This window comes from Aspergillus puulaauensis, chromosome 3, assembly GCF_016861865.1.
Source record: "Aspergillus puulaauensis MK2 DNA, chromosome 3, nearly complete sequence".
NCBI lineage: Eukaryota > Fungi > Ascomycota > Eurotiomycetes > Eurotiales > Aspergillaceae > Aspergillus > Aspergillus puulaauensis.
This window is the reverse complement of record NC_054859.1, coordinates 4,324,502-4,350,833: the sequence shown is the minus strand read 5'-3', so window position 1 is coordinate 4,350,833 and position 26,332 is coordinate 4,324,502. Positions and strand designations below refer to the sequence as shown.

General features: G+C 51.4%; 14 protein-coding genes across 14 annotated transcripts; 8 read left to right on the top strand and 6 right to left on the bottom strand.

Annotated features, from left to right (window-relative positions):
- Positions 1-95: 95 nt before the first annotated feature.
- APUU_31712A (uncharacterized protein) lies at positions 96-1,931 on the top strand (the record flags this gene model as incomplete). The annotated part of the gene is made up of 1 exon (XM_041702947.1): positions 96-1,931. The coding sequence occupies one exon, from the start codon at positions 96-98 to the stop codon at positions 1,929-1,931; it is 1,836 nt and encodes a 611-aa protein (XP_041555681.1).
- A 1,342-nt stretch (positions 1,932-3,273) lies between these two features.
- Positions 3,274-3,953, bottom strand: APUU_31711S (putative C6 transcription factor; the record flags this gene model as incomplete). The annotated part of the gene is made up of 2 exons (XM_041702946.1): positions 3,274-3,502; positions 3,565-3,953. The coding sequence occupies 2 exons, from the start codon at positions 3,951-3,953 to the stop codon at positions 3,274-3,276; spliced, it is 618 nt and encodes a 205-aa protein (XP_041555680.1).
- Positions 3,954-4,507: 554 nt separating this feature from the next.
- On the top strand, positions 4,508-6,122 carry APUU_31710A (glycoside hydrolase family 32 protein; the record flags this gene model as incomplete). Its single annotated transcript, XM_041702945.1, has 2 exons — positions 4,508-4,628; positions 4,723-6,122. 2 exons carry the CDS (start codon positions 4,508-4,510, stop codon positions 6,120-6,122), a joined length of 1,521 nt encoding a protein of 506 aa, XP_041555679.1.
- A 470-nt stretch (positions 6,123-6,592) lies between these two features.
- APUU_31709S (alpha/beta hydrolase) lies at positions 6,593-7,566 on the bottom strand (the record flags this gene model as incomplete). The annotated part of the gene is made up of 2 exons (XM_041702944.1): positions 6,593-7,396; positions 7,456-7,566. 2 exons carry the CDS (start codon positions 7,564-7,566, stop codon positions 6,593-6,595), a joined length of 915 nt encoding a protein of 304 aa, XP_041555678.1.
- A 494-nt stretch (positions 7,567-8,060) lies between these two features.
- Positions 8,061-9,431, top strand: APUU_31708A (alpha/beta hydrolase; the record flags this gene model as incomplete). Its single annotated transcript, XM_041702943.1, has 3 exons — positions 8,061-8,246; positions 8,312-8,450; positions 8,512-9,431. 3 exons carry the CDS (start codon positions 8,061-8,063, stop codon positions 9,429-9,431), a joined length of 1,245 nt encoding a protein of 414 aa, XP_041555677.1.
- Positions 9,432-9,973: 542 nt separating this feature from the next.
- Positions 9,974-12,018, bottom strand: APUU_31707S (uncharacterized protein; the record flags this gene model as incomplete). Its single annotated transcript, XM_041702942.1, has 4 exons — positions 9,974-11,486; positions 11,531-11,593; positions 11,643-11,859; positions 11,907-12,018. 4 exons carry the CDS (start codon positions 12,016-12,018, stop codon positions 9,974-9,976), a joined length of 1,905 nt encoding a protein of 634 aa, XP_041555676.1.
- Positions 12,019-12,437: 419 nt separating this feature from the next.
- On the top strand, positions 12,438-14,252 carry APUU_31706A (acyl--CoA ligase; the record flags this gene model as incomplete). The annotated part of the gene is made up of 3 exons (XM_041702940.1): positions 12,438-12,537; positions 12,593-13,228; positions 13,291-14,252. The coding sequence occupies 3 exons, from the start codon at positions 12,438-12,440 to the stop codon at positions 14,250-14,252; spliced, it is 1,698 nt and encodes a 565-aa protein (XP_041555675.1).
- Positions 14,253-14,547: 295 nt separating this feature from the next.
- APUU_31705A (fungal specific transcription factor domain-containing protein) lies at positions 14,548-16,379 on the top strand (the record flags this gene model as incomplete). Its single annotated transcript, XM_041702939.1, has 2 exons — positions 14,548-15,201; positions 15,255-16,379. The coding sequence occupies 2 exons, from the start codon at positions 14,548-14,550 to the stop codon at positions 16,377-16,379; spliced, it is 1,779 nt and encodes a 592-aa protein (XP_041555674.1).
- Positions 16,380-17,223: 844 nt separating this feature from the next.
- APUU_31704S (PaaI family thioesterase) lies at positions 17,224-17,796 on the bottom strand (the record flags this gene model as incomplete). Its single annotated transcript, XM_041702938.1, has 1 exon — positions 17,224-17,796. The coding sequence occupies one exon, from the start codon at positions 17,794-17,796 to the stop codon at positions 17,224-17,226; it is 573 nt and encodes a 190-aa protein (XP_041555673.1).
- A 1,301-nt stretch (positions 17,797-19,097) lies between these two features.
- On the top strand, positions 19,098-20,142 carry APUU_31703A (uncharacterized protein; the record flags this gene model as incomplete). Its single annotated transcript, XM_041702937.1, has 2 exons — positions 19,098-19,320; positions 19,376-20,142. The coding sequence occupies 2 exons, from the start codon at positions 19,098-19,100 to the stop codon at positions 20,140-20,142; spliced, it is 990 nt and encodes a 329-aa protein (XP_041555672.1).
- A 211-nt stretch (positions 20,143-20,353) lies between these two features.
- PDI1_1 (protein disulfide-isomerase precursor) lies at positions 20,354-20,842 on the bottom strand (the record flags this gene model as incomplete). The annotated part of the gene is made up of 2 exons (XM_041702936.1): positions 20,354-20,429; positions 20,484-20,842. 2 exons carry the CDS (start codon positions 20,840-20,842, stop codon positions 20,354-20,356), a joined length of 435 nt encoding a protein of 144 aa, XP_041555671.1.
- Positions 20,843-21,372: 530 nt separating this feature from the next.
- APUU_31701A (uncharacterized protein) lies at positions 21,373-23,646 on the top strand (the record flags this gene model as incomplete). The annotated part of the gene is made up of 1 exon (XM_041702935.1): positions 21,373-23,646. The coding sequence occupies one exon, from the start codon at positions 21,373-21,375 to the stop codon at positions 23,644-23,646; it is 2,274 nt and encodes a 757-aa protein (XP_041555670.1).
- Positions 23,647-23,883: 237 nt separating this feature from the next.
- APUU_31700A (Zn(II)2Cys6 transcription factor) lies at positions 23,884-25,684 on the top strand (the record flags this gene model as incomplete). The annotated part of the gene is made up of 5 exons (XM_041702934.1): positions 23,884-24,110; positions 24,156-24,791; positions 24,835-25,185; positions 25,237-25,556; positions 25,605-25,684. 5 exons carry the CDS (start codon positions 23,884-23,886, stop codon positions 25,682-25,684), a joined length of 1,614 nt encoding a protein of 537 aa, XP_041555669.1.
- A 30-nt stretch (positions 25,685-25,714) lies between these two features.
- Positions 25,715-26,243, bottom strand: APUU_31699S (uncharacterized protein; the record flags this gene model as incomplete). Its single annotated transcript, XM_041702933.1, has 2 exons — positions 25,715-26,123; positions 26,170-26,243. 2 exons carry the CDS (start codon positions 26,241-26,243, stop codon positions 25,715-25,717), a joined length of 483 nt encoding a protein of 160 aa, XP_041555668.1.
- Positions 26,244-26,332: the final 89 nt, after the last annotated feature.

Here is a 26,332-nt window from a genome sequence, read left to right as displayed (position 1 = left end):
TGTAGTAAGTGGGCCTACACACCAAAGTCCATATAAATCGGCAATTGAGCGTCCTCAGTTCCGGACTCAACGGACTAGGAGGGGGTAAAACGGCAATGACAGCCACAGGCGAGCACTCGACGCAGCGGCCATCGCAGGCGCTAGAAAGGGCATTGACATATCTACAGCAGATGCGCTCCGGCGGACATGGACGATGCAATCACCACCGGAATGGCACTTGGTTCCTTGAAATGGATACCTGGGGGCAGCTCGAGATGCTACGACAACTACTTTGCCAGCGCGATCCGAGCTTACCATTTCCCGAACAGGTACTCGAGGACATTGACACGGTCTTGGCTCAAAAGCACGGTCACACCCTGCTAACACCATCCCGCTCAATGACGCCGGGCATCACCCTCAGCCACGGTGAACAGACGACCAGAATATCGGTGTGGAAAGGCAACATCACCACTTTAACCGACGTGACAGCCATCGTAAATGCAGCCAACTCTGCTCTTCTGGGCTGCTTCCGTCCATCCCACCGGTGCATCGACAATGTTATCCATTCCGCCGCTGGTCCTCGCCTCCGTCAAGCCTGCTATGACTTGATGCTAAAGCAAGGACATGAAGAACCCATCGGACGAGCAAAGGTGACGCCAGGGTTCAATATCCCCGCACCGTATGTTATTCATACCGTTGGACCGCAGCTCAACGGAGATCAGACGCCTGGTCCCAGCCATCGGAAGCAGCTGGGCGAGTGCTATGTATCTTGTCTCCAAGCAGCGGAGTTGCTGCCTGCATTTCCGGATGGACGCAAGATCATTGTGTTTTGCTGCATTTCAACAGGGCTGTTTGCCTTTCCGTCAGATATTGCGGCGGACATCGCCGTAGAAACAGTCTATAATTGGTGTTTGAAGAATCCTGAAACAACTGTGACGGATGTCATCTTCGACACCTTCCTTCAGCGGGACTGGGAACTTTATAATGCCAGAATATCACAGATTACTCCTGGAATCGGCAAAGAGATCCAACCCCCAAGACCAGCTATATCTCCCGCAGTGCAAGAAGCCCAATCATGGCTCCACGACGCAGACTACCTCATCATCAGCGCCGGCGCCGGCCTCTCAGCAGCAACCGGACTGGACTACACCTCGCCAGACCTCTTCGCAAAACACTTCCCAGCCTTCCTCCCCCTCGGCCTCAGACACCTATATGACGTCTTTGGATTTAGTCAATGGGCCTCCCCAGCCCAGAAATGGGGCTACTACTTCCACCACCTGAACATGGTGCGCACCTGGCCTGCATCGCCTCTATATAAAACCTTATTAGGGATAGCCCACCGTTTCGGCAGCCGGTGCTTCATCCGCACTTCCAACGCAGATGGCCTCTTCCTAGCGAACGGGTTCCACCCAGCACGCATCTCAACTCCGCAGGGGCAATACGCATACCTGCAGTGTTTTGCGAAATGTCGTCGCGAGGCTGTATTCCCGTCTGTGCCGTTCCTTGATGCCGCGCTTCCGTTTCTGCATCCGGAGACGCAGATACTCACGGATGAGTCGAAGATCCCGTATTGCAAGTATTGCGGTGGTGAGTTGACACTGTGTGTTCGGGGCGGGGACTACTTCAATCAGACCCCCTTTGTGTCCCAGGAACGGGAGTATGCCCGGTTTCTGCAGCGGGTGTCTGTGGATGTGGAAAAGGGGGTGACTGCAGACGGAAAGGCAAACACAAAAGCCGTGATACTGGAGCTTGGCGTCGGTATGAACACGCCATCTGTGCTTCGCTGGGCGAATGAGGAGTTAGTAGAAGAGGCACCTAATGGAGGAATTCGATTGATTAGAGCGGGAATTGATGCTGCAGGATGTGCGCCTTGGGAGTTGGAGGAGCAGGGCTTAGCTATTGGGATTTCTGGGGATTTGAATAGTGTTGTTAATATGTTGGCTATACAATAGATAGTAATCACATGGAAAAGAGACTCAGGGTGGTGGTTTGATAGCAGGGAATTGATGCCACGGGCCATTACTATTAATAAGGGTGCAGTTCTTCAGGACTGGCAGTATGCGCTGATGTAGAGTGCGCATGTCAAACGGCATGAGAAAATAAAGTTAATAAAAATAAACAGATGCAGTCTACACCATGCAGTCTGATAAAACAAACCAAAGACCTTTACGATAGCAGGCACAAGTATAATCGAGCAGTAGTACTCTGTAAAATACAAATCGTTATCTTACATAGGACTAATCCAATAAAATAACAATCAATCTCTCAATCTCCCTTCCAGACCCCAGGGACCCTTGAGTACTGGGATGACCCTTCAAGATCCACCCGGAGGTTCAAGCTGAATTGCCCTCTCTACCTGGGAAACCTCCATAACGGCAGCCCCGTACCTCAGCTTCATGGTGACAAACACCAGTCTCCCAGACATACGCGGTACCGGGGCCACATGTCTTCCTCACCGGCTGGTGTCCGGCATCACACTCGAAGAAGCTGTGGCAGTCACGGTGATCGGGCCAGTAGTGTCCGGGTTTGCAGGGAGGAAGTTTGTGGGCGAGTCCGGCAGGCGGTGGTCGCGCAGACACAGCCGCGAGGACAGAGGCGAAGACGATGGACACAGTTGGGAGATGCATTTCGACCTGGGTATATTTGGTGAGTTGGGTGGGGCACAAGAATAATGGAGAATAGCACGTACTGTTGTCTTGATAGTGGATGATGGTTTATCAGATGTGGATAATTGACGAGGTTGTTGTGGATTGCTGTTGATGATATTGTAGAGAATGACTAGAGCAAGCCCGGCTTTTATATCGTCTCAAATCCCTGCTATCGAAAATAGATCTCTATACAGTCCTGCATGCAGGAAGTAATTAACTTTCCACATTAAGTTCGTCCTCGGTATTCAAAATGCTAATGTTCGCCACGCATCGGAATGCGAGTGACAGGATCCCCAGAATTCCAGACCGTTGACAGCTGTATCGGCCTGAAGGCTTGGCATAAATATCCCAATTCAGAAAACAATTTCTCTTCTCAGGAATGAGTGTTCTGAATGCATGATCTTGGGCCAGGCTGGGGTGAGGGCCCGAGAGCATATCTTAGCCGGGTTGCGGCAGCACTACTTGTATAATCTCGTATAGAACTTTGTCATTGACGAGTTTGTACGTGAATGGACCGCTTCGTATAAAATTCATCCAGATGCAGTGGTTGCCAGTTCTCGCGTGACCGACAATGTGCATATTAATATAAATAGTAGCGAGCAGCGGGATGCTTTCTCACCCAATCAGTATTGTTTGATGAGCCCTCTCAACTAGTGCTGGTGCTGGGATCTGCTATATACTGGTACGCTGCATCTTGAAGGCGTCGGTTCAGTGTATGTTGCAGGATCCCCAACGAAGCACTGCTTTCTGTGCCTTTCCAGTCCACAGCCGCAACCGCAGCCGAGGAAAGGCATTGGCGTAATGCGTCTAGACTGGCACTGCTTAGACACGGGGTATCCAGCACCTTTAGGGCAGACAGCGTGGTCACGAAAAAGCTGTCACACAGTGAGCGCGAGTCGCCAGCCGCTAGCTAGACGTGGGAAGGCTGTTTACTCACGTAATCGAGAGCGTCCATTTGTAGATCTGACAGACATCGATAGCGACACATATCCTAGGCAGAAGCTGCACATAGGAGTCGATAAACCGCTGGCAATGACCTCGGAGGTGGACATTAACTGCACCATCCTGGACAGCCTGGTAAACAGCGGGCCAGTAGATAGACAGCTTGCAGCAGTAATACTGAACGTTGAGGAAGTTGGACAACGAGTCGATCCAGTCCACGCGGAGTTTGCTAGTTTCTTTGGGGAACCGGATGTTGGCGGGGAGATATTCATACCATTCATCCACCTGGCGTTCCAGCTCAAGGGCAATTCCGGGGGCGTAGCTAGGCCGATTATCTGCCGAGTAGGTGACGGCAGAATTACAACGATGCAACAGGCGGCGCATTGCAATTGCAGCGAGAAAGAATGACTGCGCCTGATCTCCAGTCGTGCTGGTGCTGTCACTGGAGTGGGCGCTTGCTGGGGAGACGCCGGCGAGACTGTTGGAGGGCTGCGGCGCGAATTTCCAGGTGCGACGGCAGTTGGGGAGAGGTATGCATTCATCTAGGTCCCAGATGTCGCTTTTGGCAACGTCTAGCTGGACGCTTAGTTCGCTTGCAGGGGGTAGTTAGTGGTTGGTTAATGGCAGCCCTAAGCTGCATCCTTGGTTGGGGCTTACCTCTCCAACAATAATATCGCCCAATATGTTCGATGCGTCAGCTCAAGAGCGTCACCATTCGTGCCTTGTAGACCACTAGTAGAACAAATCAGCTAATTTCAGACCTTGAGTGCACAGGAAAGCGTTTTCCTACCACTTGAAAAGATTCTGGATCTTGAAAGCAGCTATCAAGCAGTAGTCGTGGGCCTGAAAAGGCTTGAGAAGACAGCAGTAGTAGAGGCTCAAGAAAACAAGACATTGAATGCTCGTCAATGTGCATTCTGCAAGGACGACAGGGAGCGATGCGAGAGCTGCTTCATAGTATGGGCCCCCGGAGCTTTGGTTGCGCACGACACCACCGATTGCCGCCACCAGTAGAGCCAAGCAGCTACGAGACGAAGGCGTCCAGGGCTCGGACAGGAGGTGAAAATAGCCTTCGGTAAAGTCCAACGGCAGGATGGGGTAGTAACCATGAATCCGCTCCGAAAAGGCAGCTAGGGCGGCCTGATCAAGATAGACTCCGTCTGGCATCTCTTCTACCAGCACAACCCAACCGCGAACGTCTGGGGAAACCTGAACTGGGGCCACGCAACCAGCACTGACCTTCTCCACTGGACACACGAGCCCATCGCAATAACAAGCGAGAGCGGCATCGAAGCGTTCACCGGGACTAGCTACTACGATTCCGAAAACACATCAGGGCTAGGCACCGTTGAGAGCCCGCCCTATCTGGCCTGGTACACGGGATACTTCCCGTCGAATGGGACACAGGACCAGCGGCTTGCATATAGCGTTGATTCCGGCGTCACTTGGACAAAGTTCGCTGGTAACCCTATTATCTCAGCGGCGCAGGAAGCGCCTCATGATACAACCAGGGGACTGGAGACTCGCGATCCCAAGGTCTTCTTCCATGAGGCATCTGGCAAGTGGGTGATGATTCTTGCCCACGGTGGGCAGGATAAAGTGACTTTCTGGACGTCTACCGATACCAAGCATTGGACCTGGGTGAGCGACCTTGGAACAGCCCAGGTATCAGGCCTCCCGACAAACATCACTGGGTGGGAGGTGCCCGACCTTTTCCAGCTCCCTATCGAAGGCACAGGTGAGACTACCTGGGTGTTAATTCTGACCCCGGCAAAGGGATCTCCAGCTGGAGGGAACGGCGTCTTCGCCCTGACGGGTTCGTTTGATGGCGAAACCTTCCAGCCGGATCCTGTGGATCCTGGGAATCTATGGCTTGACTATGGGCGTGATTTCGACGGCGCAATGAGCTGGGAGAATGTGCCTGGATCAGATGGGCGGCGGATCCTGGCTGCGATCTCAAACAGCTACGGCGAAAGCCCACCAACCGATACCTGGAAAGGGATGCTCTCGTTCCCTCGGACTCTGGCGCTGCAGCAGACTGGTTCTGCGAGGTCCTTTATCCAGTGGCCTGTCAGTGAGATTCTAACTGTAGGTTCGCCTTTAGCAACTATACAAAACCAGACAATTACCCCGGGCCAGGTGCTTCTCTCATCTGTTCGTGGAACGGCATTGGATATCGAGCTTGCATTCACGGCACAGAACGATGCGGTGTTGGCATTGGCAGTTCGAAAGGCCGGATCACAGCAAACAGTTATTCAGTACACGCAGTCCACCGCGACACTGTCAGTTGACCGAATAGCGAGTGGGGATACAAGCTACGACGCTGCAGCAGGCGGCGTTCACAACGCTCCTCTGAAGCCCGATGCCTCGGGGGTGGTTCATATCAGGGCACTGGTTGATACTTGCTCTGTGGAAGTCTTTGGAGGGAAAGGGGAAGTCGTTATCTCGGACCTCATCTTCCCAGACGAGACTGCAGATGGCCTGGCTCTGCAGGTAACTGGAGGGTCCGTCATGTTGCGGAGTGTCGTGGTGAGTGAGGTCTCTCTTGAGTAGGCTGGGTGAAGAGTAGCGGGAATTAGACGAGAGGACACTTCCCAGGGCTCTTGCATATTCCACTGCGTCTGTTGGGTTCTATGCCTTCATTTGTGATAAATGGCGTGATAGTTGTAGGAGTGTCTATGATCTGGATGAATTAATCAATAGGTTGCAGACTGGTTTACAATTGGGAAGCCGTCCCTTGAAAACACATATGTACGAAGCATCATAGACGGACTGCATAACATGCTACCCCCATTCCGTATAACTTAGACGCTAGCCTATATCAATATGTTAACAGGCCTACTAGAGAGTTATTTGTATCAAGATGATCCTGCTATATAGGCATGCGCAATCTTCAACCTGATCCAGCCCGAACCCGCACTATATTAGATATAGTAATTCGATTATCTAAATAGGATAGGGCTAGGGCAAAGAAGACTATGCAAGCCCTTGTAATGTTTGATGCCTATATTTGGAGACCATGGTTAGTAGGACGATCTAGAACTCAAATGCCTCTTGAGGAACTCGATCTGGACAGAAATATTCCGTTCAAAGCATTCGCCCTCGTACACATCGAAATGGCCTGCCCCGTCGAGAAACAACAACTGTTTCGGCTCCCGCGCCTTGCCAAATGCCTCAAGCTGAGATGATGTCCGCACAGTCACATCATTTCCCGGAATCACCATGAGAAACGGGGTGGGCGCAATCCGATGGATCATTGCCTGTGGTTCGAACTTCAGCATGTGCAGCTGCGTCTGCTCCGTCACCCAATTTTCCCAGCGACCGCTGCATCCATATATCTTTCTATATGATTCATAGGCCTGCAGATCAGGGAAGAGTACAGGTGCCGTCCCAGCCCGTGCCTCTTCGGGGTTCGATGCGATGCAAGGCACCGTCCCTCTCATCCCACCTGCTGCAATCCTGGCTCGATCTTCAAATAGAGCGAGAATACGGTCCGCAAACGCCAGTGACCGTGTCTCCCCGGAAACAGAGGGTGTCTGGACGACAGCAGCCTTTATCCGCTTGTCAATTGCAGCTGCACAAATAACGTTGCCGCCCGAAAAGCTAGTCCCCCAGTAGGCGATTCTCTCGGGATCAATACCGGGAAGAGTGACAGCGTAGTTGAATGCATCATGATAATCGGTTTGTTGCAAGGCAGGGTTGGATTCCTGCCGTGGCTCCCCGTCACTGTCGCCCCAGTTGCGATTGTCATATAGCAAGACGGCGAATCCTGCCTCTTGGAAGCGAGCCGCGAAAGGGGGAAGGAACCAGTGGCGGATTCCGGCAAGCTGCGTATTCTTCTTTAGCTTGTGGTAACTAGCAAAGAGACAGTGAACATGCCACTTACTCCGTGCGACATTATAATGCAGGGACTGTCCACCCGGGTGGGATAGTGCCACCCTCGTAAGACTGTACTGTCACAGGCACGGAATTCAACATCTTGCCTTTGGAGAGCCATCGTAACGATTTAAGTGGTATAAGGTGCGTTGGAAGAGGAAAATTCAAAGCACATGTTGTGTTTAATTAGGTCCGTAGACTGGTCAAGGCAGCTGTGACGTCACGGATCCTGGGAGTTTCCACATCCCGGATGTACTAGATTTAAAACACTTGCTGTGGGACTACAGAGCAGAAGCTACTCTGCAGACGTGTATGAATGGCTCGCTCACCCAGCGCGAGCCTTGGTGGTTGTCGGCGATTCTCGGTGTACCCATACTTTCGGCGATTCTTCTCCACCCTTGTTCCAACGTTATAGGTATTGGCCCGTGGAAGTTTGCTATGGTGGACAATAGAAAACCACTGAGTTGTTACTGTTGCGTCTGGTTGTCAATTATAGCGAAGTCTCTTTCCCTGGTAATCGGCACCTCGGCGGCTCGGGTTTGTTGATTATAAGAATAATAATTAAGGCCCACCGTTTGCTGCCGCTCCAGGTAGAAGCAAATTCAGCGATTCAACATGGCGTTTATTATCAACGAACATCTTTTACCATGCCAGCATTTGCGGGAGTATGCTCATGCTATTTCCGCTTCAGAAGAAGCCGTTCTGCGTCTTGCGGTCAAGGAATACATTCCAAGAGAGAACCCCAACCCAGCACACGGAGATGTGACAATCATCGGCGCTCATGCTAACGGGTTCACCAAGGTCTGCTTAGACAACCGAAAACATGTAAATGTGGATAATAGCTGACGACAAGGTCTGTGTTTAAGGAACTGTACGAGCCCTTGTGGGAAGACATGGTCAAGTCTCTCAAGGATATGGGGATCTCGGTGCGAGCAATATGGGTGGCGGACTTTGCAAGTCAAGGTGCCAGCTACGTCCTGAACGAGGCCAAGATCGGAAACGAGCGTAAGACTTTACTTCCTCCATGTACGGAAAAGGAACTGTGTGAATAACAAACGTGGCTCAGCTTCCTGGACCGATCATTCTCGCGACCTGCTTCATCTGGTGAATACATTCCGCGACAGGATGCCTCGACCGATTATTGGAGTAGGGCACAGCATGGGGGCCTGTCAGATTGTGAACCTCGCTTTGATGCACCCCAGTCTATTCTCAACCCTAGTGCTGATTGAACCTGGCATTATGCGACATCACACACTCGAGCGTAACTGGCTTACAGCCAAGGCATCTGCCGATCGCCGTGATCGTTGGCCCAGCAAAGACGCGGCGGTTAACAGTTTGCGAGCCAAGGGCCTGTACCAGAAGTGGGACTCGCGCGTGTTTGAGCGGTTCCAACGATACGGACTTCGAGAATTGCCGACTTTGCTGTATCCTGAGAGCACGGGGGACGAAGTGACACTTACAACACCTAGATACCAGGAGGTCTTTACATATCTGAGATTGACTACCGCTACGCACGCACAGCCGGACCGACAAACAGCATCGGACTTTGACCCTTCGGCGGACCAGATTGCGCCGTTTTATTGTCCTGCGCCTGTCATGACTTTCCATCAACTCCCGCACCTGCGGCCTACCGTTCTTTACATTTTAGGTAACGAGGTCCACCGTGCTGCCACCGAGATGGCCAAGGATAGACTTGAAAATACTGGAACTGGAGTGGGTGGCTCTGGCGGGATTGCCTACGGCCACGTCAAGTCTATCACCCTCGATGGAAGCCATCTGTTGCCGCTTGAGAATGTACGGAAGACCGCAGAAGAAGCATCTTTCTGGATTAGCCAGGAGATGCAACGGTGGAAACGTCTCGCCCACGAGGGAAAGGGAAAATGGGCGGCTCTAACGTTGGCAGAACGGCAGACATTCAGTGTGGAATTTCGCGAGGCTCTGCGGAAAGGGCCTATAGAACAGCGGTCTCCCAATAATAAGCTGTGAATACATTGCTTTAAGTGATATTTTACGTGTGTAGAGACCTAAACCGGCGTCATGTTGACCCCCTGGGCTTTTAGGCCTATACATGGTCATCCTTTGCCTTCATGGATTGATCTGAACACAGAAATGGCTTATGAGTATCTATTGTGAGTGTATTACTTGTCCAGACTATAGAATAACGCATTGCTGGGCTATAGTAGTACTTTCTTAGTGGTTGAGCATACAGTAAAAACAAATAAGCAAATCTCAAGCAGCTCAACGCATTCCACAGGCCAGCTTTCTGTATTTTAGTATCTGGAAGTGGTGCGGACTTGAACCATCCAGAAGAGACCCTATTTCGTCTGGTCCTAGGCCTTTAACTGAACTTACGCTAACTACTTTACTTGATGGCGTCCGGACGCTGTCAACCTCGCATGTACAGTGCATGGATACGTCGGTGGACTGGCTCGAAACAGTTACTAAAAGTCACAAACAATCTCTTAAATACTCCTCACAAGCTGAACTAATCCCCATTGATGTCGGGTCAGAACTTGACTTTCACAAGCCTAGAGCTTGGACACCTCGCTCAACGACCTATGCCCAAAGGCCTGTCTAGCCGGCAATTCAACCCCCCACGCAATCCTGCAGTCCCATCGCGCATGCTCATCGGCCGAGCCCAATTCAAAGGACCCGTACGGCTTCACAATGTCCCGGAAGACGTGCTCACCTACACCCCCCTCGCCGTGCAAAGTCCACCTGCGCGCAATCTCCATCGCAGCCCCATCTCCATCCCGTTCACCATCCAACGCCAAGAGCGCCCCAGAAAGTATCCACGTAAAGGTAAACATGACTCTCCGAGCGTCAGAGAGCAAGTTAGCCTTCGGGGTCGACTGCACGCGCGCAAGAAACGAAGCAAAGGCCTGCTTCAATGCATCCGCCAGCGCGGGCGTTTGGATCAATGAGAGGACTCGACGGAACCACCCAGACAACACGGCCAGATGATCCTGTTTGATTAGAAACCGGACCAGCTCACTGGCGAGGACATTCGTCGTGCCCTCCCAGATTGGATAAACGGCCACGCTGCGGAGGAGGCGCGAGACGTTGAACTCAGGCTCGTCCGGCTCGTCAATGTATCCAACTCCACCCATTGCCTCCTGGCATTCTTGCACGCCGACGATGGACATCTTGCTAACAGTGCCCTTGCATATAGCCGTGAGGACGCGGAAAATGACCTTTGCCTCAGCAAGGTCCTTAGGCAGATGCGGTTGTCTGGCGGGGGCGCTCTGGTCATTCTCGACGAGGCCCATGACTGCAATGGCAAGGAACGCGAGATTGATAGCACCACGGTGCTTGAGTTCCAAATCCGCAATAACGCGCAGGTGCATGGGGATCAGCCACAGGGGCTCGCCGACGGTAGTACGACACTTAGCAAAGTTCTTTGCGATGTCAATGGCACGGCGCCAGGTCGATAGTGTTCCTAGCAATGTCTGGATGCGGGTGACATTCAGCAGCGGAGCGATGGTGCGGATGCCCTGGTTCAGCTCGCCGACTAGGTGGGCACGCATCCCCTTCAGCTCGAGTTCGGCGGTTGGTAGTTCTTTGGTACCGAGCTTGTTTTTCAGGCGGTGGATGTGTACGCCGTTAGATAGCTCTTCTGGCTTTCCATCGGGTCCGACAATTGTTCGTCGCAAAGGCGCGATAAAGGTGCTCAGTTCTCCTGACTCTGTCTTGGCCAGCAGGAATGCAACATTGGCGTCGGTAGCAGAGGAGAAGAACTTGAACCCGTCGATCAGGTAGTCGCCCTCTGCAAGGGGATCAGATGATTGCGATCCCCTGGGCAAAGGGTCGTAAGTAGCCCATGTCTCTGTGTTCTGGACATCGCTTCCTCCAGCTCTTTCTGTCATCCATTGCCCGGATGTCCAGTTGTCGTCACCGGTCGATGTTAATCTTTTGAATACAGTGTGCAGGATATGGTCACTGGAGAAGTCTTTCAGGCGCTGCGACAGTATGAATGCCGCTCCGTCCGTCATGCTCAGGGGACACCTATACATGGCCGATGACGGCGCAAACAGATATACCCTTTAAAGTCAGCACAAACGAATTCTAACAAGACGAAGACTCACGCAGCATATTGCACAGTGCGCCGGTCATTACCGTAAGCGCGATCATAACCCAAAGCAACAACCCTAAAGAATGTATTAGTCTAGGAAGAAATCGACAATAAACACGACTAACCCATTCGAAGCACCCCATTTACCCAGCTTCTTCCATCCCTCTGTCGTGATCAATCTGTCATACCCATACCTCTCGCCCCAGACGTTGTATTTCTTGACATACGGCTGGTTGACCTCTGCATCGGCATTCCATGCAGTGATTTGCGGCGAAACGGCCTCTTCGCCCATTTTGCCCAGATGGGGCTCAGCCATCTTCAAGGTTTCTGCGGGGAGATACCCTATATTATTTTAGCGGTGATTAACAAGATCAAATGTTGAGACGTACATCCTAGCATCCGCTGGAGACCGAGGTCAGAGGTGTAGGAATTAGGCAGTGGACCAAGGCGGGTGAAGGTCCCTGACTCTGCAGATGCCGGTGCTCGAGAGTTTGGAGTCATGATTGTGGTATAAACTTGTGAAACCAACAGATGTCGAACAGAGATGCAGTCGGTACGGTTATATATTGGCTTGTTGTGTATATCCGAGAGCCTAGGGTTGAGGCTGTCATGAGGGGTATTGGCCACCAAGCTCCGTAAAATCGCCGAGAGAGCCCATCGGCGATTCTCGGCCTCTGCATCGTCACCAAGAGCGTTGTATTTGGCATGCTCCCCACGCAGGATATTTATCCGTTTCATAACCGGCTTTCTATGCCGTTTTCCATTGCTTGATCGGAGTCGAGGTAGCCGCTGGACCGGGTGCCCTTTTCACTTGGTCCATGGGTTGTCTGTCTATATATAGTTATGGTGGGTATTGACCATTTCAACAGCCACCGAAGTACCTACTCCCCTTTGAACAAATAAAAAACTCCCAGATCAATATGCCAGTTTCTTCCACCTTCCCCCCAATCGAGATTCCCGACCTCGATATATGGAGCTTTCTCTTCGAACGAAAGGACAGACTCTACCCAGATGACAAGAGTATGCCACCGTTTCACTAGTTAATAAGAGTTGCATAACCTAACTTCTATTGTAGTCATATACCAGGACGCTGAGACACAACGCCACTACACCTACCAATCTCTCAAGCAACGCTGCCTTACGTTTGGAGCAGGCCTGCAAAGCGTTTTCCATTGGAATCAGGGCGATGTGCTCGCGCTGTTCACCCCTAATAGCATTGACACTCCGGTCGTAACATGGGGGACTTTGTGGGCGGGCGGAATAATATCTCCTACAAACCCTGCATACACAGTCGATGAGCTGGCTTTTCACTTGAGGGACTCTGGCGCGAAGGCACTAGTTACCCATGTGTCAGTGCTACCAGTTGCAAAGGCAGCTTCTAAAAAGGTGGGACTGGCAGAGGACCGTATCATGCTTCTCGGAGACCACCACGATCCGGCTCATGAGATTGGGCACTTCTCTTCAATCAAGAATGAAACTGGAATGACCACAAAGCGCCCGGATATCGTCGATCCCTCGAGGACCTGTGCGTTTATTGTATATTCGTCAGGTACAACGGGGGCCCCGAAGGGAGTTACGCTGTCGCACCGAAACATTGTCTCCAATGTTCTACAGGCCAGCGCGGGCGAGGGAGGTAACCTTACCTGGAATGGCGGCATCGACGGAAAGGGTGACCGTGTTCTGGGATTCGTACCCTTTTCTCATATATATGGTTAGTTATGCCAGTAAAGTTTCTAAAGGTGTTTCCCTATGCATGCTAAATATCGTGGGCAGGGTTGCTACGTCTCCTCCACGCCCCCTTATATACCGGATACCAGGTGCTTATAATGGAAAAATTCGAAATCGAGAAATGGTGCGCCTATGTCCAGAACTACCGGATCACATTCAGCTACGTCGTACCCCCCGTGGTACTGCTTCTTACGCAGCACCCGGCCGTGGAAAAGTACGATTTGTCAAGCCTGCGGATGCTAAACTGTAGCGGTGCGCCGCTCACACTGAAACTCGTTGAAGCCACATACAAGCGCCTCGGCGTTGGGATCAAGCAAGGGTATGGTTGCACCGAGGTCAGTCCAACAAGTCACAACCAGTCCTGGGAAGACTGGCACAGCACGATTGGCTCAGTTGGTAGGTTGTTGCCGAACATGGAGGCCAAGTATATGAGTATGCCCGAGGAGGGATCCGATTCCGAGCCAGAAGAGGTCAAAGTAGGTGAAGTGGGCGAACTCTTTTTACGCGGCCCAAATGTCTTTCTGGGGTATCACAACAACCCCCAGGCAACTACCCAGGCGCTCTCGGCAGATGGGTGGCTTCGAACTGGCGACGTTGGATACCAGGACAAAAATGGGCACTTTTACATCACCGATCGTGTGAAGGAGCTGATCAAATACAATGGATTTCAAGTTGCTCCGGCGGAACTCGAGAGTGTTCTAGCGAATAATGAGGCCGTTGCTGATGTGGCTGTGGTTGGAACCCACCGCCAAAAGCACGGTACCGAAGTCCCGCTTGCGTTTGTCGTTCGCAGTGAAAAGAGCATAGCTTCTGGCACCGCGGCGGAAGAGGAAGCCCGGAATATTGCTCACTGGTTGGAAGATAGGGTTGCGTACTACAAGCGGCTGCGAGGTGGCGTTCACTTTGTTGATAGCATTCCAAAAAGCCCCAGCGGGAAGATCCTGAGACGTCTGCTGCAGAGGCAGGTACAAGAGACTTTCAGGAAAGCAGTGAATGCGAGATTGTAGATATTATAGCTCATTTATTTATTTATTTATTTATTTTTTGGCTCCGTTGAATCTCTTAATGAACGTAACAACAGGGACAAATCCTGCTGGAGTGATTCTACGGGGAATCTCGGTGAATTGCGGCGTATCAAAATTACGCCAGGGAATGCTGGGCAGTGGAGAGGGCTCCAGATTCATTCGTATCGTAATTCCCTATCGCAAGATATATCAGACTGAGCCGTTAGTCCTCGTGGAAATTTGAAATCGTTTATCAACCTGGATGGTAAAAAGGGCTAAGTATTTACTTCAACATCCAATGTTCCCTTCACTTTCGGGCGAATGTGGATACTGTCGGTCCAACAACATTCGCTGCGACGAGAACAACGCCGAACTCGCGTGTCTCACATGCCGCGTCTGGGGCATAAAATGTCCTTTGATAGACAGAAGCTATGGAGATTCCAGTGGAGATGGATTGACGGTGTGGAACTATGATGGTAGTAGCCCGCCATCTAGCGAACCTGTTCAACAACCACCATCATCTGCCCCAGTCCACTATATGCAACCACTGGACAATCTGATATCAACTGCCCACGACCTGCTTCTGGGCACCTTCACCCCATACACGCACATCAGCACGCTCCCACCGTATATAAAAAGGCCCCGCCATGAGATACCGCTGGAAGACATCCAGTATCTTGACGAAAACGGAGTTTTTACTTTGCCCGACGCAGACCTACGGAATGAGTTGCTCAAGACATTCGTCCTTAACGTGTATCCATACATGCCTTTGTTAGACCTGGAGGAATTTCTCCAGGCGATTGCCATCAACAATGGGGATTCGCGAGTGAGCCTGCTTCTATTCCATGCCGTCATGTTCTCAAGCGCTGCATTTATCAAGCCGGAGCATCTTTATCGTGCTGGCTACTCGTCACAGAAGGAGGCTAGAAAGCAATACTTCCTGAAGGCAACTGTATGACAACCATTTCCTCGACAGAAATCCCGTGAGGTATCTAACAAGAGCAGATCGCATATGACCATGGTCTCGAGACCGACCCGATAGTTATCATCCAATCTGCTCTACTTCTGACTTACTGGCACGAAACGCCTGATAGCCCTCGGGATTTCCATTATTGGCTTGGAAAAGCCTTCTCTGTTGCAACTTCTATTGGGCTCCAGGGCCTTGCTGAAGCAGAGCCATCTAGGGAGCCAAACCGACTCGGGCGCCGTCTCTGGTGGTGCCTCTACACACGGGACCGCATCAATGCAATGAACCTCCGGCGACACACGATCATTCCCGAAGAGAGCTATACTACCACCCTACCCACGCTGGATGATTTCACGATTGGTGTATTTCCAGAGGTTACCGCCCAAATGTTCGACAGCTGCGATGTTCTCCGCAGCCCCTACCAGCAAGCCCAACTGGCTGCAATATTTATCGAAAAAGCCCGTCTTTGCACCATTATCTCGCACATAATAACCCCAAGTCCGGACGAAGCAACCATCCCGCGCTGCACCAACCTCCTTGAAGCCTGGCGAGCCGGTCTCCCATACTACATTGAACACCAGTCCCTACCATCAACATCTCTAACACTCTCCGATATCGAGAAGCCGACCTTTGCATATAGAGCCTGGCTGAGTCTTGTCTTCTTAAATGCATTGAGCGCTCTCCACAGACATCAAACACGCCGGCGCCGATCAAATACTGCAGAGGCCTTCTCTTTCGACGCTGTGCTTGACGAGCCCTCCGACGGGCAGATTCAACCAGCGATCCAGTCCATCGCCGCCATCGTGGAGAAGCTATATCGCGTCGACGTGATACACTACTTACCAACCACAACGGTTGGATTGCTTCTCCCTGTGCTGGCAGCCCAAATGTTGTATATCAGGTCCGGACAGGGCCCGGATATGTGGATTGCAGGGTTCGAGTCGTTTTATCATTGTATGAAGGTGCTCCGTAAGCTTGGTGAGGTGTACTTTCTGGCTGAGTCAATGGCCGTATTCTTCGAGTCTAGTGTATGCGGGGACCAGCTTGATGGCTCTGAGTATAGAGATGGAGATGGAAACTTGAAGACAGCAGCGCCACCGCCACTGCTACAAAAGGTGCTGACGAGCGCGGAGCTGGAATGCTTCCTACATGTAATGGGGTGAAATGGACATTTGACGATGTGGCAGAAGTAAGGACGTGAGAAACGAGTTGTGTTTATGGCGCTATAGAACTTACAAAAAGCCTACGCAGGCTTTTTAGGCAGGCGCTTACTTGTTCTTTGTATACTCGGGCATTAATTAATTGTCAATACCGATGGGGTTCGATTTCTTGGTTGCACCACGCACGATCCTCCTACGTACGCAAATTCCAGTACTATCACCCAATACCATCTTGTATATCACTCCCCTAGCCTAGGTCCACAGTACGCAGTATATCGATTCACAAACAGCGCGCTGAGGATAGGCGGAGGCCAGTAGATATCGCCCCCCTAAAGCATTTCGCTGAATCCGAAGCGAAGGGCTATAACTACCAAATATACACTGTTAGCCCTATAAATAAACGCTATTATCATTATCACTGGTGATCCTCAGCTTATTTTGCTGGGTCTCTTTACTTACATCACCTAAAGGCCTAATACTCCTAGCCCGGCTCTTACTGCTATTCAGCACTTACTTGCGCGTACGGCAATTTTATATTGGAAATTCTATCTCTATACCCCCATATCATAATTCAGGTGACGTCTAGTCGTGAAGGTCAACCCCAATTCATTTAAAACGGATGTTGATCGGTAGTAGGGGCCACACCGGCCGCACCGGGACAGTGAAAAAAACATTAGATTTGAGCAGCTTCCTTCTGTAATGTCTGGGCTATATGGAGAAAGCCGGTTATTAATCTGCTATAGGTGCCAGGTGCCTGACGGCCATACGTACATCCATTCTATGAATAAGACTTCACCATCACCAGTGAACTCCATCATTGGGATTTGTTCATATTGAAGTTCCTGTGCTAGAGGTTTGCACTCTTCTTGACCAATATCCCTTCTGCCGTTGCAAGGATGTCGCCGGTGCTGTTTTCAATCTGTCCACGAGCCCAAACTTTCCTCCCCTCCGTCTTTGTGATCCAGGAGCGTGTCATAATCGTCTGCGGTGTTTTGATTGTTTTCTTATATGCCGTAGTCAGCACGACCGTATATGCTGGCCTCCCATCCGTTATCGCATAGCTGACAAGAAGCCCCAGTGCCCTATCCAATACAGCGGCAATAGCTCCCCCGTGAAAGACATTCGGATGCTCGTTTAGACCCGTGCCTATCGTAATGAATATCCGCATCTCGCCCCTCCAGCCCCCAGCAGTAGAAAGCTGTGGCTGTCGATACAAAGCGAGTAAATGAGGAAGTGTGTCCTCAGTGAACCACGTCTTGCCGAATAGCGTATGGCCGTGGTCTGGCGAAGGCTTTCGGGGCCTTTTCACGGGCTGAAAGTTGGGCTCGCATAAGTGAGAGCGGCACCATGGAATGGACATGAAATGGTTGGTTTCAGCTTCCAGTGCAGCAGTATTAGTGCCATCATTTTGCGATTCCATGGCCGTCCACTCTGTTTGATGTTTCAGAGAATGTTGGGGTACGACTTTCTGTTGCTATCGCCCTCTGTTCTTTCTCTAAAACCCCTTTGAGGGAAGGGCGGCTCTTGTAGGGCTGACGGTATAGACTTGGTTCTTCTTTAAGCTGCCCTCACTAGTTTAACTCCTGAAAGAAATGCTATGTGATGGTTTCGGCCTTCGCTATTGTCCTGTCTCGTAGAATCAATATGTTTATATACCAATAGGGGTTCGCTCCAGCCTGCTCCAATTTCCTGCGAGACTTTCTTCCTAGGCCTGATTCTCGAAGAGTAGCCGAGGCTTCCTGACCAGTTCGAAATTATATCTTCCGGTAGCCCCAGCAATGTCGTGGAGGTTTGCGGCGGTCTTCGGAGGTTTTCGGTGGCTGCACATACCTCTTCTATCTTCAATGACTACGTTTACTCATGCGCTGAAACGGAAAGCTCAGTAAGTTCTAAACAGTTGGAAAGAAAGTACCTCATCGTTTGGAGATTATTGCCCAGCCAACGAAGGACGTTACATGTCAAAGCGGCGTCACTTGGTAGGCTTCGGGGGCGCTCGTCTGCTTTATTTGCCTTGCTATGCCGGCGCAGAGCTTAATAGAGATTCAACTACCGGCCTTTGCGACTTGGAGGACCCCAGACACCAGACTGAAGATTTCTAAACCATACATGCTGCTGTAATGGCTGGACCTCTCTGTGCGAGGCTTAAATTCGAGTCTTCGATGTTATCTCGTTCTCGTGTCTGCACAGCCTTGCGGGGAAGTACCAAGACCAACGGGACACACCTCCGGCATTGAGTGAAATGCGGCAAATAGCGAGCGTTCTCACCACGGCATCTCAACTGTCAATAGGTCCTATGGCAGGTGGGGTGGGGCTGATTCACGTCTATGGGGTATGTCCGACTCGTGTCAGCCTCATATCACACCCTCCATGTCACCCGGTTAGTTTAGTTCTCGCAAAACGGGGGAAATGCTTCTCGTGATGAGGCTCTGAGCTCCGTCGGTTGTGACGGAGGCCTCTGGCCACGATCAAGAGGGTTAATGCATTGACAATCAGCAAATGCAGGCCCAGAAGTGGCTGGATTAGGGTTCCTTGGTGTCTGCCGAGTCCTATCCAGGCCAATCCGCGATGTGCAGGTGCCCTGAATACGAGGTCAGTGTCTTGGCCTCGTGTTTACCCTGTTACCCCATCACTGCTTTTAAATAAACCAGCCGTCCCAGGAAATGCCAGGCTGGCAGACTCATTTCCTCTGAATCTTTATTTTCAGCATAGAACACCGTCGCAATGCGGTTCTCTGTTTCTCAACTGCTGCTTGGCCTCTCCTGCCTCAGCACCGCAGTACTGGCCAGCTCCGAGAGCCTGTTCATACCACACGCACAGATAGAAGATAGCGACTCTGCATTCCGCAACAATGCCAGCATCGAGACTGGTGCGGATCCGTTCGATCTCAACGGCCTCGAGAAGCGCCAGAGAACCTACTGTCCCAGCGGCACGCGGCTTTGCCAGTGTAAGTGCCGCCACCAAATGCAACACTCCATCACTAACAAGGTATCTCCTAATAGCATCCGGTCGGTGTTGCCCTTCACCCTCTGACGGCTGTTGCAGTGGCTCCGGGGCCTGCGTGCAGTCGTCCAAGCATAGGTGCTGCTCAGCCGGCCATGTATGCGAAAAGCCCAAGGAGTGCTGCCATGATAGATGCATGTTAGCAGGCGCGTCATGCTGTCGCGCCGGCAACGCCTGCAAAGCCGGATACAACTGCGTCGTCGTAGACGGCGAGTCGGGCTGCTGTCCTACCTCTGGCTGTTACCGCAGCACTCAGGTGATCTACTGGTACTACTACGTGTACTGGTACATCGAGGTGTACTGGGAGATCCGGGTCGAGGTCACGACGAGTACGCTGTCCCTGACCTCGTCGCGAGAGACCACGTCGAGTACTGTTTCGATTACGGCGTCGAATTCTGCGTCCGCGAGCTCCATCTTTGAGAGTTATAGTTCGAGTCTGTCCTCTGAGGCGCAAACAACCCCGGATCTGTCTAGTATTTCTACGTCGACGACTACGTCCAGTTCGTCGACGCGGTCGTCTACCAGGACTACCTCCACCTCCACCTCCGACTCCGACTCAGACTCTGACCCGACCGAATCCAGTGACGATGACTCGGAGCCCACTGCCAGTGCCACTGCCGACTCTGGAGGAAACGAAAACGGTCCTCAATCTGGGGATGACGTTCCACCTGGAGACGTTGGTGCAGCCGCCGCATTCTCCTCTCACAGTCTTTGGGCGTATATTTCCCTTGCTGGGCTGTCTTTCACTATGATGCTGGCTTTGTAAGTGGCTTAACGAGTAATGATGGTATGGAATTAGGGTTACGAATTAGTATAATTATTACGCACTTAATCAATTTCGATACTACAGCACCATTTCGCGTTAGTTGCCCTTCTATTTGACAAAGCCTGCCGCGACCATAATATTATATTGTGTCCAGGGTCATAAAACTTTGTTCGCAACATGGAAATAGTTTAACGATGGGATTGAAAATAAGTTACAGGTCTGCCCTGGCCCCAGTGGAAATCGCCTCGTCCGTGATGTACGAGATAATCCTCATGTACGAGATAATCCTAGCCAGGCTGTTAGCATGTGAAAGTTGCCGTTTTAGTTGTCGGGTTGCATACGAGTCTGTTCGACGACCGCCATCGTATGGCTCATGCGACTCGGGCCCACGGAACACCTTCAAAGTAGGGAAGGCATCAATCTCAAAGTCCGAACACAGCTTTTCCTCCCTCGTACAGTCTACCTTGACCAGGGGAATGTTCTCTTTTTTCAGCTGTGTAGCCGCTTTCTCAAACTTGGGGGCCAGCGCTTTGGAGTAGCGACACCACGGCGCGTAGAAATTGGCTAGAACCAGGTCGTGTTCCGAGATGAAATCATAGAATGTCTCCTGGGTCAAGGACACCGCATTCGAGTCTTTTGCATGGGTATAGGTGGCAAAAGCAGCCGTGAGGCTCAGAAGATAAGGAGTGAGCGATCGCATAGTGGCACTAATGCAGGAACTAGGCAACCCGAAAGAACTACCGATACGGAGCAGAGTGAATCTAAAAGGAAACTTAAAAGCAGAAAGAGAAGAAGATTTACCAAGTATATAAGAAGATAACCAAAAGGTAGAGAAGCGGGAGTTGAGGCCCCAGAGCTATATTGCTTTTGCTCTCTGTTCTATCTATATGCTTCGCCACCCCCTTGGCGACCTCTTTTGCCCTTTAAGCCCCGTCGAAGGCAGAACCATGACAAGGGATCCTGGTCTTGAGAATGTACTAACCATTCCAGGCAACGCGCTTGACCTCCAATAGGTAGGCGATCGTCTTCCCACAAGATGATGTGTCGATTCCAAGACAAGGCTGTGTGGGGGGTAAGAACAAGATCCCCTCTGCAATTCAGCCTCGAATGGTACTTATTTCCCCGTCAATGCTCTCTTCACATCGCAACGTCCAAATCGCAGTGTTCCAATGAATCAACGACCTGGCAGGCCTGACCCTGCAGAACCTGACCCAGATTGTGAAAAGAAACATGACGGATACTGCGGACATCCCGCTCATGTCCCGAGATGGCCCCGAAGCCACAATGCATGAAGAAGCACAGCAAGACTTCTGGACGAAACAAAAATCGAATTTCAAGTCAAATGCCCGTGCGGCCTGGAAGTTCACCGTCGCAAGTGGCGTCCTCGCCGGCACAGTCATCCTCCTCATTAATATTGTCACTCTTGCGGTGGTATACAGCCAGCATCATTCGACCAATTCAAGTATCCCATTCTTCACCGGGCGCTGCACAACCGCAAGCAGGGTTGTCACTGGTGCACACTTTGTAATCAACGTGCTTAGCACCATTCTGCTGGCCTACAGCAACTTTAGCATGCAGTGCCTGGCCTCGCCCACAAGGAAGGAGGTGGACTTGGCCCATAAGAAGCAGCACTGGTTGAGTATTGGGACTCCATCCATTCGCAACCTCTTTTTCGTATCCAAAACCAAGGCAGCACTATGGCTGGTGCTAGCGGTGAGCTCTTTTCCACTGCATCTGATCTGGAACTCCACGGTCTTTCAAACGAAGGCCTCGTACGACTACCTTGCGATATCTGTCACCGAGGAATTTCTTCACGGCGCTACTTGGACGCTCCCTCCACCATCCATGAAATATCAAAGTACGCTGCACGAGGTACCGCTTCTGGAAAGCTGGACGAATGAAGACGTGAATGATGTCCTTCATGCTCTCCAACGCGAAGCGCTTGAGTCGAAACTCGAAAAGCTCGACTTGAAAGAATGCATTAAAACTTATCATACGAATTTGTTATCTGACAGGCAGCATGTTTTGCTTGTTAGCGACAGCTCCACCGCCGCCCCCACGCCCTCGTATGACCCGGACGATCCAACCTTGGATTCTCTAGGGCTTAATGAAGCACCCGCGAACTCCTCGGTCGCAACCATCTACTACGCTGCAAATCCTCCCAGCGGTGACGCGTTCATTCCTCTGTATTACTGGTTGTGCGATTCTAGACCCTCTATCATACCTTACTCAACACAACCGTGTCCATTAGACACATTCAACTATACCGGATGGCTTCCGGGCGACGATTTCGAATGGTTAGACAGAAACGGCGGCGGCATGTTCGGATGGAACATGCTGGCGCCAGTTCGTTCTTGCTACTCCCAGAAGGTGCCCGAGAGATGCAAAGCCAGCATAATTCCGGTCTTTTTGGTTGTCGTGATCATATGCAACGTCATCAAGATCGTATCATTTGCCAGCGCTCTGTACATCTCACGGAAACACAAAGACCAGCCGCTCTGCACGACGGGGGATGCAATCCAGTCATTTTTACAGCACCCAGATCCCTGTACTAAGGGCAGATGTCTTGCCGCGAAGGAAGACTACGACAAGTGGCTACCACGGTCCAAGGAATGGATCCCACGACTAATCACGGTCGGCGACGTCTGGACTGGCGGGCGATATCGCTGGCGCAAAGCCATCAAGAAATGGCAATGGATCGTTTTCCTACCGACCACAGGGGGTCTAATGGCTATCTTGATAGCCATGTCTGTCCTGGATAGTAAAGTATCTTCGACCAAGATTACAGACATAAGCGAGATGTATAGGAGCAACCGGTTAAACAAGGAGCCGATTAATGTTCTCCGCGGCTTTCTTATAGGGAATACACCGCAGCTGGTGATCTCCTATCTCTATCTAGCGTTGAACAATATCATGAGCACGATGCTGGCCATGGCCGAATGGTGCAACTACGCGGTGGGTGGCCCACGGAAGGGTCTACGAGTGTCGACGCCGGAGAGAAACACCGCGCAGCGATCATCGTACTTCTTGTCTGTGCCATACAAATGGGCAATTCCATCAGCGGTCGCCTTAACTATCCTCCACTGGCTCGTCTCGCAAACCGTCTTCTTCGCCAACCTAGAGATCTACCGTCTGCAGCCAAGGGGAGTCATGGAACCACTGCCTTCAGGATACCTCTATCAATCGCCTCTTGCGGGGGCCATTGCAGGCTCTCTTGGCAGTGCCCTTGTAGTTGCTCTCATCCTGGCGGCTTTTGCTCAAAAATACCCCGCCAACATCCCTCTATCAGGGTGCTGCAGTGCCAGCATTGCAGCTGCGTGCCACCCGTCCCGAGATTTACCCGACGATAGGGCTCCACCTCGGGAGTTCGATCCTGATCTCGCGTATCTGAAGCTTAAATGGGGGGTTGTTGAGGAGCCTGACGAAGATGCCGACGGTATCGGACATGCAACCTTTGCGGCTGACGACATCTCCCCTTTAATAGAGGAAAAGGCGTACGCGTAGCTATTATTTAAGTATATAGATAGATGGAGTGATGAATACAGGATAGATGTATATATGCATGCTTGTATTGGTTTCACACCCCAACCTCTTGTAGTTAGGCTATAGTAAGCCACTATTATAACTTAGTTACCTACGCTAGTTAGTTAACTAGTTATTAACTAGTTACCGTGCGCAGTTAGTCAGCCTAGAAGAGCTCGCTGTCCAAGATATCATGATTAAACCCCTTAAGCGGTGGAGATGTTGATAGACTTCCACACCCCCCTGGCAATTCAATCCAAGTGCTGCCTTGGTAGCAACAAACACCCTGTAAATACAAATCTGGGCAGCATGAATCCCTCGGCCAGTTTCCCCAGTCCAAGTTCAGACAAAGCAGCGAGCGACTCACCACCAAATGCGTGCCAGAAATGTTTCAACCAGAAGCGAAAATGCGATAAACAGATGCCCAGCTGCTCGCGATGCCTACGGTATGTATGGATCCTGGACATTCTCTGCCGTGCTAACTCGCATAGGACGAGTTCCCAATGCAACTATCAAACCTCGCCTGAATTTTCATCTGGCGTGCTTCTCTCTACGGGGTCGACGGTTGCAGGCGAGCTATTTGTCCCTAGCGAATTCCCCATGCACGGCGTCGACATTGATCGCTTCACTGCTGGCTTGGTAACGGCTACCCTCACTGAACGGGGTCAACCTGTGGAAGGTGTCCTCGAAGACTATTTCACATACATCCATACATGGCTAGCAACAATTCAGGAGCAGAGATTTCGATCTCGCGTGCGGTCGCTTCAGCATACCCCTCACGCAGAAACCGCACTGATCCTTCTGGTAATGTCTCTGCTCACTCTAAAGGGGCATGACGCACATAGTCGGGACTGTGCTAGAAGCTCGATGTATCCACTGGCTAGCTATCTCTTTTCCCTCCTTCAGTTTGCGCGAGGGCCATCGCTGGAGCTTGTCCAGGCTGGCCTGTTGCTCGCTGTTTATGAGACTGGGTCCGGGCGTGCACCGACCGCGTTCATCACCATCGGAACATGCGCAAGGCTGGGGTATATACTGCGCTTGAACGTCGATATCCCAGACCCGGAGACGATCTGGGCAATTGCCGAGGAGCGAAGGAGGGTCTGGCTGGGGGTTTATATGATTGATCGGTAAGTAGACCTACCATCTGCAGGGCTATGCTTATCGCCACAGACTCATCCACCAAGTCACGAATATTACCGCGCACGCCGTAGAAGACCCTGCAAATGATTATAAACTCCCCATTAACGAGGAATATTGGCAGGATAACACATCACAACCACAAGGAACAGTCCAGCCATCATTCTCAACACCAGCAGACATCCCCCAGTCATATTTTACCCGCGAAATCCAGGCTTCTCGCATTCTCGGCGAAGTACAAAATCTATCTACTAGACAAAGCGAATCTCTCCATGAGAATATGGACAGAACCGATGCCCTTCTAATGCACTTCATGAAGCACCTCCTCCACCAAACACCAGAGAGCTGGAAGGTGATGTGCGGCGCAAACTCAATAGCCATGCTGTGAGTACACTCCAATCCAAAACGCACGACTGCTAACCAGAGTCAATACAGCACTTCCCTGGCTCTCCATCGCAAGCGGATTACTTCTATATCGCAACAAGCCCACTCACCAACTAGACTCATTAAACAGGATCAGTCAATCCTCGCACTAACCTCGACTATAAATATGGTCCGCGACACATGCATCAAGTTCGACGCCCGCAGCCAAAAGGAAAAACTCCGCATCTTGCCCCTGCCAGCTACAATATGTGTGGGCGAGGCAGCACGAATCGCGATATGGCTGAACGGGGGCATCGTGGATGGTCCACCCATCGATATCCAACCTCTACGACGGATTTTGGTGTATTCGGAAGCAGTGTGGAGTTTGGCAGGTATAATTCACCGAATCCGTTTCTATTTTAGGTGCTTATGTTTTTTAGGTGATTATTTGCGAGATCTTCCTGCAACTGGCAATTCAGCATCCAGAATGCAGTCTACTACTGTCAATGGAGCAGGATAATGCATTACTTCTGTAATAAAGCTACTTCAATCAATAAGCATACCTCTTCAATCCACCCCCCATCCTCCCCCGATTCCTCAAAACATAATACAAATGCAGCAGCACACACCCCACACAAACAAACAACAACAACGCCGCATTCGTCCAATGCCCAGTCGGGTACCCCCTCTCCGCCTCCTCAGCCTTATAAATCCAAACCCCCACAATCTGGCCGGGCGCCCCAAACGAGATATTCAACGCGATGGCAAGCCCTGCACCGGCTGTCGAGTGGATATTCGACGACAACCACCCCAGCAGAGGAGGGATGCACGAGAAGGCACCGCTGGAGCCGACGATCAGACACCCGTAGCGCTTTAGGTATGCATCTGCGGGCAGCACGGCGGAGGCGAGGAAGCCCATTGCGCCGATGAAGGAGAATATGGCTGAATGCAGACCGCGGCTACAGAATTAGTATTCAGGTTATACTTTGTAGGAGAGAGACGCACGCGTTGAAGTGGTCTGCAGACCATGCGACAACCACCGTTACCACGTATGCCACTGCGTAGGGAGGAACCGTCATGAGCTGCGCCTGTAGATTCTCGTAGCCCAGCCCAGCAGTGATGGACGGGGTGAACAGTGATAAACTCGAGAACGGCGTCGAGATGCCAA